General features: G+C 38.2%; 1 protein-coding gene across 9 annotated transcripts in view; it reads left to right on the forward strand.

Annotated features, from left to right (window-relative positions):
* Nucleotides 1–18,780, forward strand: part of BBS9 (Bardet-Biedl syndrome 9) — a 602,892-nt gene that overhangs the window by 127,000 nt on the left and 457,112 nt on the right. For all 9 annotated transcript variants that reach the window (XM_033193464.1, XM_033193468.1, XM_033193466.1 and 6 more), the window contains 2 exons: nt 463–637; nt 14,393–14,477. In XM_033193464.1, coding sequence (XP_033049355.1) covers nt 463–637; nt 14,393–14,477 — 260 coding nt within the window. The remainder of the gene's footprint in view (nt 1–462; nt 638–14,392; nt 14,478–18,780) is intronic.

Raw genomic sequence — 18,780 nt, forward strand, 5'->3', positions numbered from 1 at the left:
CTTAATGCTATGATTTATGTAAAATTGGTGCCTAAGACATACTTGTTGTAGATAGTGATTAATAAATATTTTAAAATAAATATTTAAAAATAAATCTTTTATATTTATAAAAAGAATAGGCCGGCCGGGCGCGGTGGCTCAAGCCTGTAATCCCAGCACTTTGGGAGGCCGAGACGGGCGGATCACAAGGTCAGGAGATCGAGACCATCCTGGCTAACACGGTGAAACTCCGTCTCTACTAAAAATACAAAAAAAAAAAAAAACTAGCCGGGCGAGGTGGCGGCGCCTGTAGTCCCAGCTACTCGGGAGGCTGAGGCAGGAGAATGGCGTGAAACCGGGAGGCGGAGCTTGCAGTGAGCTGAGATCCGGCCACTGCACTCCAGCCTGGGTGACAGAGCGAGACTCCGTCTCAAAAAAAAAAAAAAAGAATAGGCCATCTAATTTTCTCTATTTCTTCTTTAGGTCGAGATTTAATTTGCATCCAGTCTATGGATGGGATGCTGATGGTATTTGAGCAGGAGAGCTATGCTTTTGGAAGATTTCTCCCTGGCTTTCTTCTGCCTGGTCCTCTTGCCTACAGTTCCCGTACAGATTCCTTCATTACTGTCTCTTCCTGCCGACAAGTGGAAAGTTATAAGTAAGTTTGGATGTTAAATCTTTGGAGTCATGATTTTTTGGTGTGTTTGTTGCTGACTAATTTTTGTCCACAAAGGGCTTCAGTATCACAAATGAAAAAGAGAGTGGTTTCTTTGACTAAATGTGTTGTGGTGACTTAGACGATATCATTTACATTGTAAAATATTTGAAAGGCAATATAGTGCAGTGGTTTGGGAGGCAGACCTGGATTGGAATCCTGATTTTACCACTCCAGATGTTTGATGGTCACTGTCCTTATCCTGACTCTAAAGGAGGTAATATTATTCATTTTGACAAGTTTGTTATAAGGATTAAATGTATGTCAAGTTACCACTCTGTAGAAAATGCTCAATGATTTTTGTGATTGTTCCTTGATATAGTAAATAATTAAACACAATGTTGAGTGAAAAAAGCCAAATTGATGATTTAGCTGTGGAATACTTTTATAACAAAAAGGAATGTGTGTAACATAGGAAAAATACTGGCATGAACTGTTAATATGAATGTTAATACTTTTTTAAAAGAACAATTCATAGTATAAGTGAAGTATGAAAATGATCCTAGGCAAATAGTTTATACTTATTTGCTAGAAATTCTTATTGGTTGTGGTAAATTGTGTATGAGAGAGACTGTTTTCTTCTCCACCAGCTAGATTTAAATAAAAGTCAAGGTTTTGAGTTTTTGGAGAGGAAGGTCTTTATTGGCAGAGAGAATGGGGAAAAGAAAGTAGAAATTCATGCTGGGAAAAGAAATAGCCTTGGAGGGTTTCAGTGTTTATTGTGTTACCTTACTGATGGCAACATTTAGATCTTTAAACATCTAAGCAGCACATCATTATAGCTTTTCAACATTATTTTTGGCCACATCATTTTTCCCAAGATGGGGAGAAGATATAAATTCATCAGGCAACAGATGTAAATTTTTGTCTTCAAGTTTCAATGTTGTGTATATAACAAGTTAATGCAGTTTTCTCTTCGTAAGTAGCCATTTGCTTTTTGTAAATGACTAGGCATCTAGGGTTAAAACTCTGAAAATAAGTGAATGTTTGTGAGTAAGCAGAATTTCACTGATTTAGGAAGTGTATCATCATGTAATATTCCGTCTATAATTCTTATGGCTTTTGTCCAAAGGATATGATTGAATGGTGGCATTGCTACTGGTAATAAATAAAATATTATATTTATTTTGAGAGGTTGGAAAAAATATCTGTATAGTTTACTCAAGCCTGCCAAACTTGAGCAATATTAGGAGATCTGCTTTTTAGCTTTCCACCCAGCTCTGTGCCTCACCTCCTGCCAAGTAGTGCTATGCTGGGGTCACAGTACAAATATTTAAACACCCAGTTACTTACTCTTTGAAATATGTGCATAAGAATTAATTTGATAATAACTCTAGGAGTGATTGGATAAAGAAGTAATGTGTAGATTTCCTTAATGTGTGAGTTTAATCTAACAGAAGCTCACATTGTTTTAACTGTGGTAATTCTCCAACATACCAATCTATTAAATTCATCTTTGTCTTAGACTAAAAAATGTACACGTTATCCATTATTTGGATCATTTATAATGGCAAAAATGTATGAGATATGAGATTATTGTGAAATGATGACAATCAAGAAGGTTTACAACATTAAGTAGTATGTTGTACTTTCAACTTTGTAATAGATTATATTAAATGATAATCACTGCTGCATTTTTGGATTTTGGAGAAAGCATGAAAACTAAGTTTGTTCTTTTGAGGTTTTATTAAATCTGTCTGTATTCGGTTAATAGAATATGATCAGTTAATAGAATAGGCTTTAACACATAACTCATTTTCATTTTTTATATTGATACCTTTCATTTCTTTAAACCCCACTTAATTATGTTCAAATAAAAACCAGCGAAGACTGGGGGTCTCAAACTTCAGTGTGCGTGGGAGTCACCTGGATAGCCTGTTATAAAATGCACATTTACAGATGCTAGTCCCCAGTCCCCTAGATTTCTTTTAATAGGTTTGGGGATAAGACCCAGAAATCATCATTGTAAATTTTTTTTTTTTGAGACGGAGTCTTGCTCTGTCGCCCAGGCTGGAGTGCCGTGGCCGGATCTCGGCTCACTGCAAGCTCCGCCTCCCGGGTTTACACCGTTCTCCTGCCTCAGCCTCCCGAGTAGCTGGAACTACAGGCGCCGCCACCTCGCCCGGCTAGTCTTTTTTTTTTTTTTTTTTTTTTTTGTATTTTTTCAGTAGAGACGGGGTTTCACTGTGTTAGCCACGATGGTCTCGATTTCCTGACCTCGTGATCCGCCCGTCTCGGCCTCCCAAAGTGCTGGGATTACAGGCTTGAGCCACCGCACCCGGCCATCATTGTAAATTTTTACTCCAGGTGAATCTAATTCAGGGTCACACTTTGAGCACCATTTTTCTTTTGAAGTAAGAGAATTGTTTGCCCTTGATTTTTTTTTTTTTATTTTTTTAATAGAGACAGGATCTCACTATGTTGCCCAGACTGGTCTTGAACTCTTGGGCTTAAGTGATCCTCCTACCTTGGCCTCCCAAAGTGCTGGGATTACTGGCATGAACCATCACTGCTGGCCTGTTTGCCCTTTTTTGGGGGTAAGGGTAAGGGCCATGTATGTCCAAACTTTGATCATCTCTTATTCTCTTTTCTTATCCTTTGCCTTTCAGAGTTATTTAGTCAGTAATCCCTGCCCTTAATACTTTCTCTTATTCAGCCTTTCCTTCCCATTCCCATTGGTTGAGGCCTGTATTTTTTCACTTGGATTTCTGTTTTTTTTTTTTTTTTTTTTCCTCTCTAAACTTTGAAGGGTCCTTCTCATATCTTTTCTTTTGAAACACCTCTTTAAGCCAGAGTAATTTTTATTTCTTACGAAAAAACCTAGACTTTTTTTTTTTTTTTTTTTTGAGATGGAGTCTCGCTCTGTCGCCCAGGCTGGAGTGCAGTGGCGCGATCTTGGCTCACTGCAACCTCTGTCTCCTGGGTTGAAGCAATTGTCCTGCCTCAGCCTCCTGAGTAGCTGGGACTATAGGCGCATGCTGCCGCGCCCGCTCATTATTTTTGTATTTTAGTAGAGACGGGGTTTCATTGTGTTGCCCAGGCTGGTCGCAAACTCCTAAGCTCAGGCAATCTACCCGCCTCGTGGGATTACAGGCGTGAGCCACCACACCCAGCCTAGATTTTTTAATATTGACATTCAGTGCTTTTTATAATCCGGTCCCATTTTACCTCTATGATGTGGACTTTTGGACTTGGAAGTAACTTTTGAAGTTAACTGGTTCAACTGTCTTCCTTTTTCACCTCCTAGATATATTACTGCCTAAAACACTGATGTTTGGCTGTCATGTATTGCCTTCTTATACTGACATTTTCCAGAGTATCTTGCATTATCAGGTTGAGAGAGGAATCTGTCCTAAACATCTGTTCACTGACTGAATAATTCCATTTGTTTATTCAGTCATTCATTCAGCAAATATTTTTCAACAGACTTGTGTGTTACATACTGTGCAAGGTACTGGAAATGTAGTCAAATAGACATGCCTCGTATCCTCAAGTAGAATTCAGGGAGGGAGGCGGGAAGTCAGATACTTCAGTCCATTTGTGATACAGGCTATAGCAGAGCTTTGCATAGGATGCTGAGGAGGCTTTGAGGCAGGACCTCCACGAGTTGAATGTAGGGAGGCTCCCTAAAAGAGTCTATCTGCCGTGGGTGTTATTTCTCTCCTGTCTGCTATACTCCTTCCCCAGCAACCCCTCAATAGCTCCTAATACATTACTAAGTAAATAATCAACCTTAAATAAAGATTTAAAAGTGTTTTTGTTGAATTTAATTGACTATTTTAAGAAGAAGTATTCTTCTCCAATCTTTGGCTCTGACCAAATGGAAATATTTGTAGTCTCCATATATGTTAAAGGCTTTTTTCTCTCTCTCTCCTTTTTTTTTTTTTTTGCACATACTGTCTATCTCCTATGTCTGAAGCGCTCTTCCTTCTTTCTCTGCACATAGAAATTATGTCTAGAAGCCTCCCTGCTCCCCTTCAGTTCTTCCCTGACCTAGATGTAAGCAACATCTCCTTTTTCTCAATTTACATAGTTTTTCAGTGCTTCCCTTAGGTGTTACTCATGCTTCCACTGATAGCAGACATTTATTTGTTTTTCTCCTTGACTAAGCTCAGTGCTCCTTGATGGCAGGGATTCTGTATCCCCTGAAGTGCCTAGCACTGTACCTTGGTGAAAGTAGGTGTTTGATGAGAACTGACAGACGAGTGAAAAGTGTATAAAGAAAGCTTCTGTTTTGTTACTGGCATCTTTCAATGAAAAAGATTCTTCCTGGCATAGTCAAGAATGTTTTAGGTATAGTTGAAATCAACATAATAATGCTGTGTATCTCAAGCTTCCATTTCTAGTAAAGCTCTCTGGGTTACATATCAAGGTTCCAAAACTTCCTGCCACTCATTGAGGTGATAGTTATGTTTCATTTGAAAATAAATGATTTTGGAGGGTTTACTTTTGTGCTCTGTGATGCCTCAATCTGTATTTTAGTTACTTGCTGCTGTTTTTACAATGCAGTGTAATATGGAGTATTGCATTATGTGGCTTAGTTTGTTATTGGTGCACTACAGGACCTGTTAAGCATTTGTGGTTAGTGAGTCAAAAAGCACCACTGTTTACCTGCACTTGCTGTAGTTGTGATTAGTGCCTTTCTGTTCTGAGGGACGTGTATGACACTCTTTCATAAGATCTTGTTACGTTGGCCCTGATTATTCTTTCAGCAGTCTCAACAAGGAAACTTTTTTGTGTAGCTTATGTTACTGAACACTTGAATGGTAAGAAAAAAGACCCAAATATTTTATTTCAGAATTTCCAAATCTGCTTGGAATTGCTTGGTTTTGGAAATAGATTTTTACGTACTTTATTGGTCACAGTTAAGAGGAGTTAAGGAAGAACCAGAAAATAGATGCTCTTGTAAGTTTGTCATCATCTAATTTTGCTGTTAAGTTTAAGTAATAAAATACTTTTCTGAGTTGTCTTTTAGGAAGATAAGTGGTTTGCATTTGGAAATCAGTAGTCAATTTTGGCTGTGCCTCTGCCTGCTGTTTTAATGTTAATAAGGGCGCTTTAGGGGCTCACTTATTTCTTAGATGACATAATGACCATAGTTATATAAGAAGCTTCAAATAGCTCAAAGAGTTTTGGACCTTTGTAACAATCTCATGAACATCTGTATTATCCCCTGGCAGGTTGGTTTCTGCAGGAAATGACCCACCTATGTAACTAATTGCCTAGGGTTAGATCCATAGCAGGACAAGCTCTGGGATGATGTTCTAGTCACCAGGACATACTATTTCTGTTGTTATGAATTGGGAATAGGAAAGCAATCCTATTTGGAGTTCAGAATGTGAGGTGTAATTATTTTGCACTTTTAGAGGCTTTGGAATTTTGAAGGTCAATCTCAGATGGTGTAGAGAGATTTGCTGCAGCTGCCCGTGGGATTTTGTAGCATGATTTTTCAAGGCTGAGATCTTCTCCCTTTTACTTCATGCGGCCCATGACTCATTCCTCCCTGTCACGCATCTCTCCTAAACTCCTGTCATGGCCTTTCATGTTTCTTTTACTGCTGCATGCCTTTGCGTGTGTTATTTACTTTACCATAATGCCTTCTTTACCAGCGTGATAGAATTTTCACTCATCCTTTAAAACTTAGCTTTCTCTTCCTGAACCTATACCAAGAGCATATCTTTTCTTCCCCAATTAGTTGTTACTATTGGTACTATGTACCATGTTCTATTGGTACTATGTGCGTACCTTCTGTTACTTAGCACAAGATACTCTGAGTTATACTTAGCTGTCTGTGTATGAGTCTCTACAACTAGTGTGGGACCTCCTTATGAGTATAGATCATGTAGTAGTTTTTCCATTGTTAATGTTTGTATTAGATCCCTACTATATGTTTATAAAATAAATGCAATTTGTATACATTAAGTTTTCATATTAACGATAAGATCTCTTTTTATTATATTTTAAGTTCTAGGGTACATGTGTACAACGTGCAGGTTTGTTACATATGTATACGTGTGCCTTGATGGTGTGCTGCACCCATTAACTCGTCATTTACATTAGATATATCTCCTAATGCTATCCTTCCCCCCTACCCCCCCACATTGGACCTGGTGTGTGATGCTCCCCTTCCTGTGTCCAAGTGATCTCATTGTTCAATTCCCACCTATCAGTGAGAACATGCGGTATTTGGTTTTCTGTTCTTGCGATAGTTTGCTGAGAATGATGGTTTCCAGCTGCATCCATGTCCCTACAAAGGACACGAACTCATCCTTTCTTATGGCTGCATAGTATTCCATGGTGTATATGTGCCACATTTTCTTTTTTTTTTTTTTGTGCCACATTTTCTTAATCCAGTCTGTCACTGATGGACATTTGGGTTCATTCCAAGTCTTTGCTATTGTGAATAGTGCCACAATAAACATATGTGTACATGTGTCTTTATAGCAGCATGACTTATAATACTTTGGGTATATCCCCAGTAATGGGATGACTGGGTTAAATGATATTTCTACTTCTAGATCCTTGAGGAATCGCCACACTGTCTTCCACAATGGTTGAACTAGTTTACAGTCCCACCAATGGTGTAAAAGTGTTCCTATTTCTCCACATCCTCTCCAGCACCTGTTGTTTCCTGACTTTTAAATGATTGCCATTCTAACTGGTGTGAGATGGTATCTCATTGTGGTTTTGATTTGCATTTCTCTGATGGCGAGTGATGATGAGCATTTTTTCATGTGTCTGTTGGCTGTATGAATGTCTTCTTTTGAGAAGTGTCTGTTCATATCCTTTGCCTACTTTTTGATGGGATTGTTTGTTTTTTTCCTTGTAAATTTGATTGAGTTCTTTATAGGTTCTGGATATTAGCTCTTTATCAGATGAGTAGATTGCAAAACTGTTCTCCCATTCTATAGGTTGCCTGTTCACTCTGATGGTAGTTTCTCCTGCTGTGCAGAAGCTCTTTAGTTTAATTAGATCCCATTTGTCAATTTTGGCTTTTGCTGCCATTGCTTTTGGTGTTTTAGACATGAAGTCCTTGCCCATGCCTATGTACTGAGTGGTATTACCTAGGTTTTCTTCTAGGGTTTTCATGGTTTTAGGTCTAACATTTAAGTCTCTAATCCGTCTTGAATTAATTTTCATATAAGGAGTAAGGAAAGGATCCAGTTTCAGCTTTCTACTTATGGCTAGCCAATTTTCCCAGCACCATTTATTAAATAGGGACTCCTTTCCCCATTTCTTGTTTCTCACAGGTTTGTCAAAGATCAGATGGTTGTAGATGTGCGGTATTATTTCTGAGGGCTCTGTTCTGTTCCATTGGTCAATATTTCTGTTTTGGTACCAGGACCACACTGTTTTGGTTACTGTAGCCTTGTAGTATAGTTTGAAGTGAGGTAGTGTTATGCCTCCAGCTTTGTTCTTTTGGCTTAGGATTGTCTTGGCAATGCAGGGTCTTTTTTGGTTCCATATGAACTTTAAAACAGTTTTTTCCAATTCTGTGAAGAAAGTCATTGGTAGCTTAATGGGGTTGGCATTGAATCTTTAAATTACCTTGGGCAGTATGGCCATTTTCACAATATTGATTCTTCCTATCTATGATCATGGTATGTTCTTCCATTTGTTTGTGTCCTCTTTTATTTCACTGAGCAGTGGTTTGTAGTTATCCTTGAAGAGGTCCTTTACATCCCTTGTAGGTTAGATTCCTAGGTATTTTATTCTCTTTGAAGCAATTGTGAATGGGAGTTCATTCATGATTTGGCTCTCTGTTTGTCTGTTATTGGTGTATAAGAATGCTTGTGATTTTTGCACATTAATTTTGTATCCTGAGACTTTGCTGAAGTTGCTTATCAGCTTAAGGAGATTTTGGGCTGAGACAATAGGGTTTTGTAAATATACAATCATGTCATCTGCAAACAGAGACAATTTGACTTCTTCTTTTCCTAACTGAATACCCTTGATTTCTTTCTCTTGCCTGATTGCCCCAGCCAGAACTTCCAACACTATGTTGAATAGGAGTGGTGAGAGAGGGCATCCCTGGCTTGTGCCCGTTTTCAAAGGGAATTTTTCCAGTTTTTGCCCATTCAGTATGATATTGGCTGTGGGTTTGTCATAAATAGCTCTTATTACTTTGAGGTACATTCCATCAATACCAAATTTGTTGAGAGTTTTTAGCATGAAGGGCTGTTGAATTTTGTCAAAAGCCTTTTCTGCATCTATTGAGATAATCATGTGGTTTTTGTCTTTAGGTCTGTTTATTTATTTTTATTTTTATTTTTATTTTTTGAGACAGAGTCTGGCTGTGTCGCCCAGGCTGGAGTGCAGTGGCGTGGTCTCGGCTCACTGCAAGCTCCGCCTTTCGGGTTCACGCCATTCTCCCGCCTCAGCCTCCGAGTAGCTGGGACTACAGGCGCCCGCCACCGCGCCCGGCTAATTTTTTGTATTTTTAGTAGAGACGGGGTTTCACTGTGTTAGCCAAGATGGTCTCGATCTCCTGACCTCGTGATCCGCCTGCCTCGGCCTCCCAAAGTGCTGGGATTACAGGCTTGAGCCACCGTGCCCAGCTAGTTCTGTTTATATGCTGGATTATGTTTATTGATTTGCATATGTTGAACCAGCCTTGCATCCCAGGGATGAAGTCCACTTGATCATGGTGGATAAGCTTTTTGATGTGCTGCTTGATTCGGTTTGTCAGTATTTTATTGAGGATTTTTGCATCGATGTTCATCAGGGATATTGGTCTAAAATTCTCTTTTTTTGTTGTGTCTCTTTCAGGCTTTGCTATCAGGATGATGTTGGCCTCCTAAAATGAGTTAGGGAGGATTTGCTCTTTTTCTATTGATTGGAATAGTTTCAGAAGGAATGGTACCAACTCCTCCTTGTACCTCTGGTAGAATTCGGCTGTGAATCCGTCTGGTCCTGGACTTTTTTTGGTTGGTAGGCTATTAATTATTGCCTCAATTTCAGAGCCTGCTATTGGTCTATTCAGGGATTCAACTTCTTCCTGGTTTAGTCTTGGGAGAGTGTAAGTGTTCAGGAAATTATCCATTTCTTCTATGTTTTCTAGTTTATTTGCGTAGAGGTGTTTATAGTATTCTCTGATGGTAGTTTGTATTTCTGTGGGGTCGGTGGTGATATCCCCTTTTTCATTTTTTATTGCATCTATTTGATTCTTCTCTATTTTCTTTATTAGTCTTGCTAGCGGTCTATCAATTTTGTTGATCTTTTCAAAAAACCAGCTCCTGGATTCATTGATTTTTTGGAGAGTTTTTTGTGTCTCTATCTCTTTCAGTTCTGCTCTGATCTCAGTTATTTCTTGCCTTCTGCTAGCTTTTGAATGTGTTTGCTCTTGCTTCTCTAGTTCTTTTAATTGTGATATTAGGGTGTCAATTTTAGATCTTTCCTGCTTTCTCTTGTGGGCATTTAGTGCTATAAATTTCCCTCTACACACTGCTTTAAATGTGTCCCAGTGATTCTGGTATGTTGTATGTTTGTTGTCATTGGTTTCAAAGAACATCTTTATTTCTTCCTTCATTTCATTATGTACCCAGTAGTCATTCAGGAGCAGGTTGTTCAGTTTCCAGGTATTTGAGCGGTTTTGATTGAGTTTCTTAGTCCTGAGTTCTACTTTTATTACACTGTGGTCCAAGAGACAGTTTGTTATACTTTCTGTTCTTTTACATTTGCTGAGGACTGCTTTGCTTCCAATTATGTGGTCAGTTTTGGAATAAGTGCGATGTGGTGTTGAGAAGAAGGTATATTCTGTTGATTTGGGGTGGAGAGTTCTGTAGATGTCTATTAGGTCCCCTTGGCGCAGAGTTGAGTTCAATTCCTGAATATCCTTGTTAACCTTCTGTCTCGTTGATCTGTCTAATATTGACAGTGGGGTGTTAAAGTCTCCCATTTTTATTGTATGGGAGTCTAAGTCTCTTTGTAAGTCTCTAAGGACTTGCTTTATGAATCTGAGAGCTCCTGTATTGGGTGCATATATATTTAGGATAGTTAACTCTTCCTGATGAATTGATCCTTTTACCATTATGTAATGGCCTTCTTTGTCTCTTTTGATCTTTGATGGTTTAAAGTCTGTTTTATCAGAGACTAGGATTGCAACCCCTGCTTTGTTTTGTTTTCCATTTGCTTGGTAGATCTTCCTCCATCCCTTTATTTTGAGCCTATGTGTGTCTCTGCATGTGAGATGCGTCTCCTGAATACAGCAAACTGATGGGTCTTGACTCTTTATCCAATTTGCCAGTGTGTGTCTTTTAGTTGGACCATTTACATTTAGTCCATTTACATTTAAGGTTTAGTGCATTACATCCATTTAGTCCATTTACATTTAAGATTCATATTGTTATGTGTGAACTTTATCCTGTCATTATGATATTAGCTGGTTATTTTGCTCGCTAGTTGATGCAGTTTCTTCCTAGCATTGATGGACTTTACATTTTGACATGTTTTTGCAATGACTGGTACCTGTTGTTCCTTTCCATGTTTAGTGCTTCCTTCAGGATCTCTTGTAGGGCAGGCCTGGTGGTGACAAAATCTCTAAGCATTTGCTTGTCTGTAAAGGATTTTATTTCTCCTTCGCTTATGAAACTTAGTTTGGCTGTATATGAAGTTCTGGGTTGAAAATTCTTTTCTTTAAGAGTGTTGAATATTGGCCCCCACTCTCTTCTGGCTTGTAGAGTTTCTGCCAAGAGATCTGCTGTTAGTCTGATGGGCTTCCCTTTGTCTGTAACCCGACCTTTCTCTCTGGCTGCCCTTAACATTTTTTCCTGCATTTCAACTTTGGTGAATCTGGCAATTATGTGTCTTGGAGTTGCTCTTCTGGAGGAGTATCTTTGTGGCATTCTCTGTATTTCTTGAATTTGGATGTTGGCCTGCCTTACTAGGTTGGGGACATTCTCCTGGATGATATCCTGAAGAGTGTTTTCCAACTTGGTTCCATTTTCCCCATCACTTTCAGGCATACCAATCAGATGTAGATTTCATCTTTTCACACAATCCCATACTTCTTGGAGGCTTTGTTCATTTCTTTTTACTCTTTTTTCTCCACACTTCTCTTCTCACTTCATTTCATTCATTTGATCTTCAATTGCTGATACTTTTTCTTCCAGTTGATCGAGTCGGTTACTGAAGCTTGTGCATTTGTCATGTAGTTCTCGTGTTATGGTTTTCGTCTCTATCAGTTCTTTTAAGGTCTTCTCTGCATTGATTATTCTAGCCATCCATTCATCCATTCTTTTTTCAAGGTTTTTCATTTCTTTGCGCTGATTATGTAGTTCCTCCTTTAGCTCTGAGAAGGTTGATCGACTGAAGCCTTCTTCTCTCAACTCGTCAAAGTCATTCTCCATCCAGCTTTGTGCTGTTGCTGGCAATGAGCTGCATTCCTTTGGAGGGGGAGATGCTCTCTGATTTTTTGAATTTCTAGCTTTACTGCACTGCTTTTTCCCCATTTTTGTGGTTTTATCTGCCTTTGGTCTTTGATGCTGGTGATGTACTGATGGGGTTTTGGTGTGGGTGTCCTTTCTCTTTGTTAGTTTTCCTTCTAACAGTCAGGACCCTCAGCTGTAGGTCTGCTGGAGTTTGCTTGAGGTCCACTCCAGACCCTGTTGGCTGGGGTATCAGCAGCAGAGGCTGCAGAAGATTGAATATTGCTGCACAGCGAATGTTGCTGTCTGATTCTTGCTCTGGAAGCTTCGTCTCAAGGGTGTACTCTGCTATGTGAGGTGTGAGGTGTTGGTCTGCACCTAGTGGGAGATGTCTCCCAGTTAGGCTACTCAGGGGTCAGGGACCCACTTGAGCAGGAAGTCTGTCTGTTCTCAGATCTTAACCTCTGTGCTGGGAGATCCACTGCTTTCTTCAAAGCTATCAGACAGGGGCATTTACCTCTGCCGAGGTTTCTGCTGCTTTTTGTTTAGCTATGCCCTGTCCCCAGGGGAGGAGTCTACAGAGGCAAGCTGGCCTCCTTGATCTGTGGTGGGCTCCACCAAATTCGAGCTTCCTGGTGGCTTTGTTTACCCACTTAAGCCTCAGCAATGGCGGGCGCCACTTCCCCAGCCTTGCTGCCACCTTGCAGTTGGATCTCAGACTGCTGTGCTATCAATGAGGGAGGCTCCGTGGGACCCTCCGGGCCAGGTGTGGGATATAATCTGCTGGTGTGCCGTTTACTAAGACCCTTGGTAAAGCGCAGTATTAGGGTGGGAGTTACCCGATTTTCCAGGTGTTGTGTGTCTCAGTTTCCCTTGGCTAGGAAAAGGGATTCCCTTCCCCTTTGGCTTCCCAGGTGAGGTGATGCCTCGCCCTGCTTCAGCTCTCGCTGGTTGGGCTGCACCAGCTGACCAGCACTGATTGTCCGGCACTCCCCAGTGAGATGAACCTGGAACCTCAGTTGAAAATGCAGAAATCACCCATCTTCTGTGTCACTCACGCTGGGAGCTGGAGGCTGGAGCTCTTCCTATTCAGCCATCTTGGGCGCTGGAATCAGGAAATAATCAAGATCTGTTTTTTATAGGCTATTGTCAATTTCATCATCAGCTTCTGTCTTGCAAAATCTTAAACCATAATCATTCTGCATTCAACTGAAGTTACAGTTTTTTATAAGTGAATTATTCTTGATTGAGATAGGATGTTTTCAGAGTTTGTATATGACATTTGAAGACCATTGTACATTTCAGTGCTCGTTTAGATATGCTGCATTGCCTTCATTCAAGTCCCTGATTTTTATACTCTCAGATATCTGTCTCTTAGAAAATATGAGTTTTGATTCAATCGGAAGGAAAGGCATATTTGAGACTGTAGTTGCTTTATGTAGAGTAAGATTATTATTCTAAAAATATGTCATTAATTAATGAGAAATATAGAAATTTCAACTTTATTAGATACGTAAAGCATTTCTAGATTGAATAATATTTATAAATTGTTTTTAAGAATAATTTGAGCTAAATGTCACTATTGAAATAGAAGCTGTAAAATGCTTATAGATTACAATGTCCATTACTGAGAACTCGCTACCTACCAGCTACAAACTACTATGTGATTGATCTCTATCTCTATATAAATCTGTCTCTTTGTCAACCCATCAATCAATAATTGTATACCTGCTATATACCAAATACTAGACATTTTATAATTTATTTTTTAATCCTTTTAACAATGATTGTGTTAGAGACTCTATTATTATTTCTGTTTTATGGATGGGGAAGCCAGACACAAAGTGATTATTTGCCAAAAATGTACTTACCTAGTAAGTGGTTATTTGCCAAAAATGTACTTACCTAGTAAGTGGTTAAACTGGGGTTAAACTCAGTTCTTTTTGGTTCCATAGATTATGTATTGATAATTTCTACTCCATCTGACTGCTTTGCACATTTACATGTTTTCTGTCTATTTGGTGTTAGATCTTTCTAGAGTATTGTTATTTGTCACATAAAATTCTAATGAAAGTGCTTTGATAGTTGGTAGACCTGTTTTCCCAATACTGAATAATGGACATATGGTTATAATTTCTTTATCATGACATTTTGCACAGTCTTATGTCACAATATCACTCAATAAGAATTCAATCTCAAATTTTATAGTTTTTAAAAACAGGGAAAAAGTGTTTTATAATGTTTATAGATTGTTGTATACTTTTATAGTTTAAAATAATTTATAACTTTTAATTATAAACTAATTTACAATTTTTTAATTTCTTTCATACAGGTACCAAGTACTTGCTTTTGCAACAGATGCAGATAAAAGGCAGGAGACTGAACAGCAAAAACTTGGTTCTGGAAAAAGACTAGTTGTAAGGCCTTTTTTTAGTATATAAAAATTTCAATAATGTCATTTAATCACATATGTTTGTTAAGAATAAGAATTCATGGGAAGAAAATGTAAAAAAAAAGTCAGCCATTCCCTTTCTTATGTTATGATTGTATTAATGACCTAAGAATTGAGTTGGCTGTTGTTGAGCAGTGGAAACACACGCCTGGTCATGGTCGTAGTATAACAGATTGTAGAGCTGTACCACTAGAACCATGGATATCCAGATGGAGTCACGTTTAACAAATAAAAATGGAAACATTTTAAAAATCTCCTTAATAGGCAAAATTTTGTAGATTATATTCTACTGTTTGAAGTGTCTTTTTTCTCTAGCTGCTTTCCAGATTTTCTCTTATCACTTGTTTGGAGCAAAGGGATTATAATGTGTACTTTTCTTTCTCTTTTTTTGAGCTTAAGATTTGTTAAGCTTCTTGTGTCTGTGAATGTTTAGTTTGCATAAAATTTAGAAACGTTATGGCCATTAATTCTTTAAATATTTTGTAACTAATAGGCATGCGACCAAATATATAAGTAAAAGATAACAGTTCACAGCTCACAAAGGTAGTTAGCTCACAGACAAAGGTGAAGTTTGATAAATTGAAAAGTAGTTTGAAGAAAAATTGTAAAGGATGAATTCTCCATTTAATGTAAATTGGGGAATAGATGGTGATTATGAACTCTTCCTTATCTTGAGAACTTCCATAGACAGCAAGGCAAAAAATAGAAGGAACTAAAATTATGGTGGAAACAGTGAAGTAAATCTGAGGATACACATGAAGGAAGCTGAATGGAGAAATAATATAGAATTTAGAATACTAACATAATAATATTGGAGAAGATTACGCAGAATTTTCTGTATTAGGGTACAGAAGTTCAGACGGTGGTAGAACAGAAGGTAACTTGGAAAGAATCAAGAATCAGATGAAGATATATATTTTTTTCATTGGTGGTAAAAAGTAAAAGAGCACAATGAATAAAAATATGATATAATTTTGCACAGAATTTAGAAGCACCATAGTAATAATGGTTAAAGCACAGATTGAAGTCGAACAGGTCTTGAGAGCTTTACTTTTTTTTTGAGCAAGTTACAGCAAGTTTGTTAGCCTTACTAAATCTCAGTTTCCTCATTTGCCAAATGATGATAATATCTATTTTAAAATGTTATTATTAGGCTGTGCATGGTGGCTCATGCCTGTAATCCCAGCACTTTGGCAGGCTGAGGCAGGTGGATCACCTGAGGTCAGGAGTTCGAGAGCAGCTTGGCCAAAATGAAGAAACCCTGTCTCCACTAAAATACAAAATTACCTGGGCATGGTAGCGCATGCCTGTAGTTCTAGCTACTTGGGAGGCTGAGGCAGGAGAATTGCTTGAACAACCCAGGGGGCAGAGGCTGCAGTAAGCCGAGATCGCACCACTGTACTCCAGCCTGGGTAACAGAGCAAGACTCTATCTCAAAATTTGTTGTTATCAGATAATTGTTGTTATTAGATAAATTATATATCTTATATATGAATATATGATTGTGTGTAATATATAAAGCACATAGCAAAATGTCTGGATGAACTTATATGATAATGGTGATTAAATTGTCCTTTGACCTCCTCAATAGTGGTGTTCTTCCATTTGTTTCTTGTAGTCTGCACTTCAGCCTTATAGGGCCTCTCATTGTTCCAAATATTCCATGGCTCTTCTTCATTCTAGGCATATGGTTTTTCTTCTGTCTGGAATAGCCTTTCCTTATCATTTGCAGTTTTTATTGATTACTCCATGCCTCACACTGAGGATGTATTCTGAAGGCAATTGCAGTTGAGTGGTTTTTCCATTCGATTGGTGAATAGAGTGAGAAATAGCAGTAAACTTCATTTTGTTACATGATAGTCACTTTGCAGGACTGTGATACCATGGGAGCAGTATTAAGTCTATTGCAGAAGAAACAGAACTTATCCAATGGAATGCTTTTAATAAGATAGTTGTGGGAAGACATTTAATAGCTTCCTTTGTTACTCACAGCTACCTTTTTATTGATTTCTATTTAAGTCTTTTTTGTGTTCAGAAAAATAATTTGTATACTTGAATTCTCTTAGATTCATTGAGATTTGTCTTATGGCATAGAATATGATCTATCTTGTTAAATGTTCAGTGTGCACCTGAAAAGAATGTGTATTTTTTGCTGTTGTTAGAGTGTTTCATACATGTCAATTAGATTATGTTGGATGATAGTGTTGTTCAACTCTTCTGTATCCTTATTCATTTTTTTACTAGTTATTATTAGTTATTGAGAGGGGGGTATTGAAATCTCTGACTGTAATTGTAGATTTTTCTGTATCTCCTTGGAAATATATCTATCTTTATCTATCTATCTATCTATCTATCTATCTATCTATCTATCTATTTATTTGTGATACGGAGCCTCGTTCTGTCGCCCAGGCTGGACTGTAGTGGTGTGATCTGGGTTCACTGAAACCTCTGCCTCCCGGGTTCAAGTGATTCTCCTGCCTCAGCCTCTTGAGTAGCTGCGACTATAGGCGTGTACCACTATGTCCAGCTAATTTTTTGTATTTTTAGGAGAGATGGGGTTTCACCATGTTGGCCAGGCTGGTCTCGATCTCCTGACCTTGTGATCCGCCCGCCTCAGCCTCCCGAAGTGCTGGGGTTACAGGCATGAGCCACCGTGCCCAGCATATGTCTATATTTATTTATGTATTTTTTGCTTCAGATATTTTGGAATTCTGTTATTAGGTACGTAAACATTTAAGACTGTTCCATTTCATGATGAACCCATCCCCTTTACGTTATGAAATGACCTTTATGCTTTTGTTTGATAATCTTCTTTTTTCTGAGACCTATTTAATCTGTTGGTAAAATACCCAGTTTTCTTTTGATCAGTGTTATTCTGATACCTTTCCCTGTCTTTTCACTTTGAACCTGTTTCTGCCTGTGTGCTTCTAGTGCATAATTTATAAGCAGTATGTAGTTGGTTGGGATTTGCTTTTTAAAATCAGTATGATATATACTCTGCCATTTAATTTTGTTTTATTTATCTATATGCCTGTCTAGTTTTTTTGTTTCCTTTTCCTCTTTTTCTGCTTTTCTTTGGCTTTATCCAGTTTTTTTTTTTTTTTATTCTATTTTATCTTTTTTGGTTTATTAGCTGTAACTCTTTGTTTTGTTATTTTACTGTTTGCTTTAGGGTTTCCATTTTTTATCTTTGGCTTAACTCACTCTATTTTCAGGTGATATATTACCTTATATATAATGTAAGAACTATGCTTATGTTTCCTACCTTCCAGCCTTTGTGCTAATGTCCTATATTTTATTTTTACATAGGCTATGAACCCCATATTACATTGTAATTATTTTTACATAAATAATCAATTATATTTTAATGAGATTTAAATTACAAGAAAAATATGTATTTACCCACGTAGGTATAATTTCTGTTGTTCTTTTTAATTTGTGTAACTCCATCTTTCCATCTGGCTTCATTTTCCTTCAAACTAAAGGAATTCCTTTCACATTTCTTTTAGTGTGGGTTTGCTGGTGATGAATTTTTCATTTTTTATGTGTATAGTGTTCTTAAGGTTATCACTGGGACACAGTTAAGTTACTTGGAAACAGTTTGATTTTGGGGGGCCTTGTTCTCAAGACTTGTTAAGTGGAACCAGGGCAATGCTCATTTTAGGGCTACTTATTCTTTACTCCTCAGGCAAGATCCTTCTTAGTACTGTACCCAATTCCCTCAGAATTATGAGGTTTTGCAGCCTGGCTGGTAGGCACAGGAAATATCTTTTACCCTGTGTGAATGCTGGGCACTGTTGTCTCTAATCTTTTGGGTGGTTCTTTCCCTGGCCTTGTGTAGTTTCCTTACAAGAATATGCCAGTAAGTACTCAGCTGAGTATTCGAGGGCACTCTCTGCAGATCTCCACAGTTCTGTCTGTATGCAGCTATTTGGTGTGCTGTCTTGTTAACTCCAACTGCTGTGGTTTCTCCAGACTCCGAGTATCCATCTCCACAATTCACAGAGTCTGCTGGGCTCTGCCTAGGTTCTTCTTCCCTGCGCTATGGCCTAGAAACTCCCTTAAGGCTGGAACAATCATGCCACTCGCTTCATTTGTTTTCTGTCTTTAAAGGATTGCTGTGCTTTGTTGTCTGGTGTCCAGTGCCTTGCAAACTGTTGTTACATTTATTTTGTCCATTTTGTGGTTGTTTTAGGTGGGATGCTAAATCATTTCCCTATTACTCCATCTTGGCTGGAACTGGAAGAATTTTTTTTATCATTGTTCTT

Source organism: Trachypithecus francoisi, unplaced genomic scaffold (genome assembly GCF_009764315.1).
Source record: "Trachypithecus francoisi isolate TF-2019V2 unplaced genomic scaffold, Tfra_2.0 Lachesis_group4, whole genome shotgun sequence".
In the NCBI taxonomy this organism is placed as follows: Eukaryota; Metazoa; Chordata; class Mammalia; order Primates; family Cercopithecidae; genus Trachypithecus; species Trachypithecus francoisi.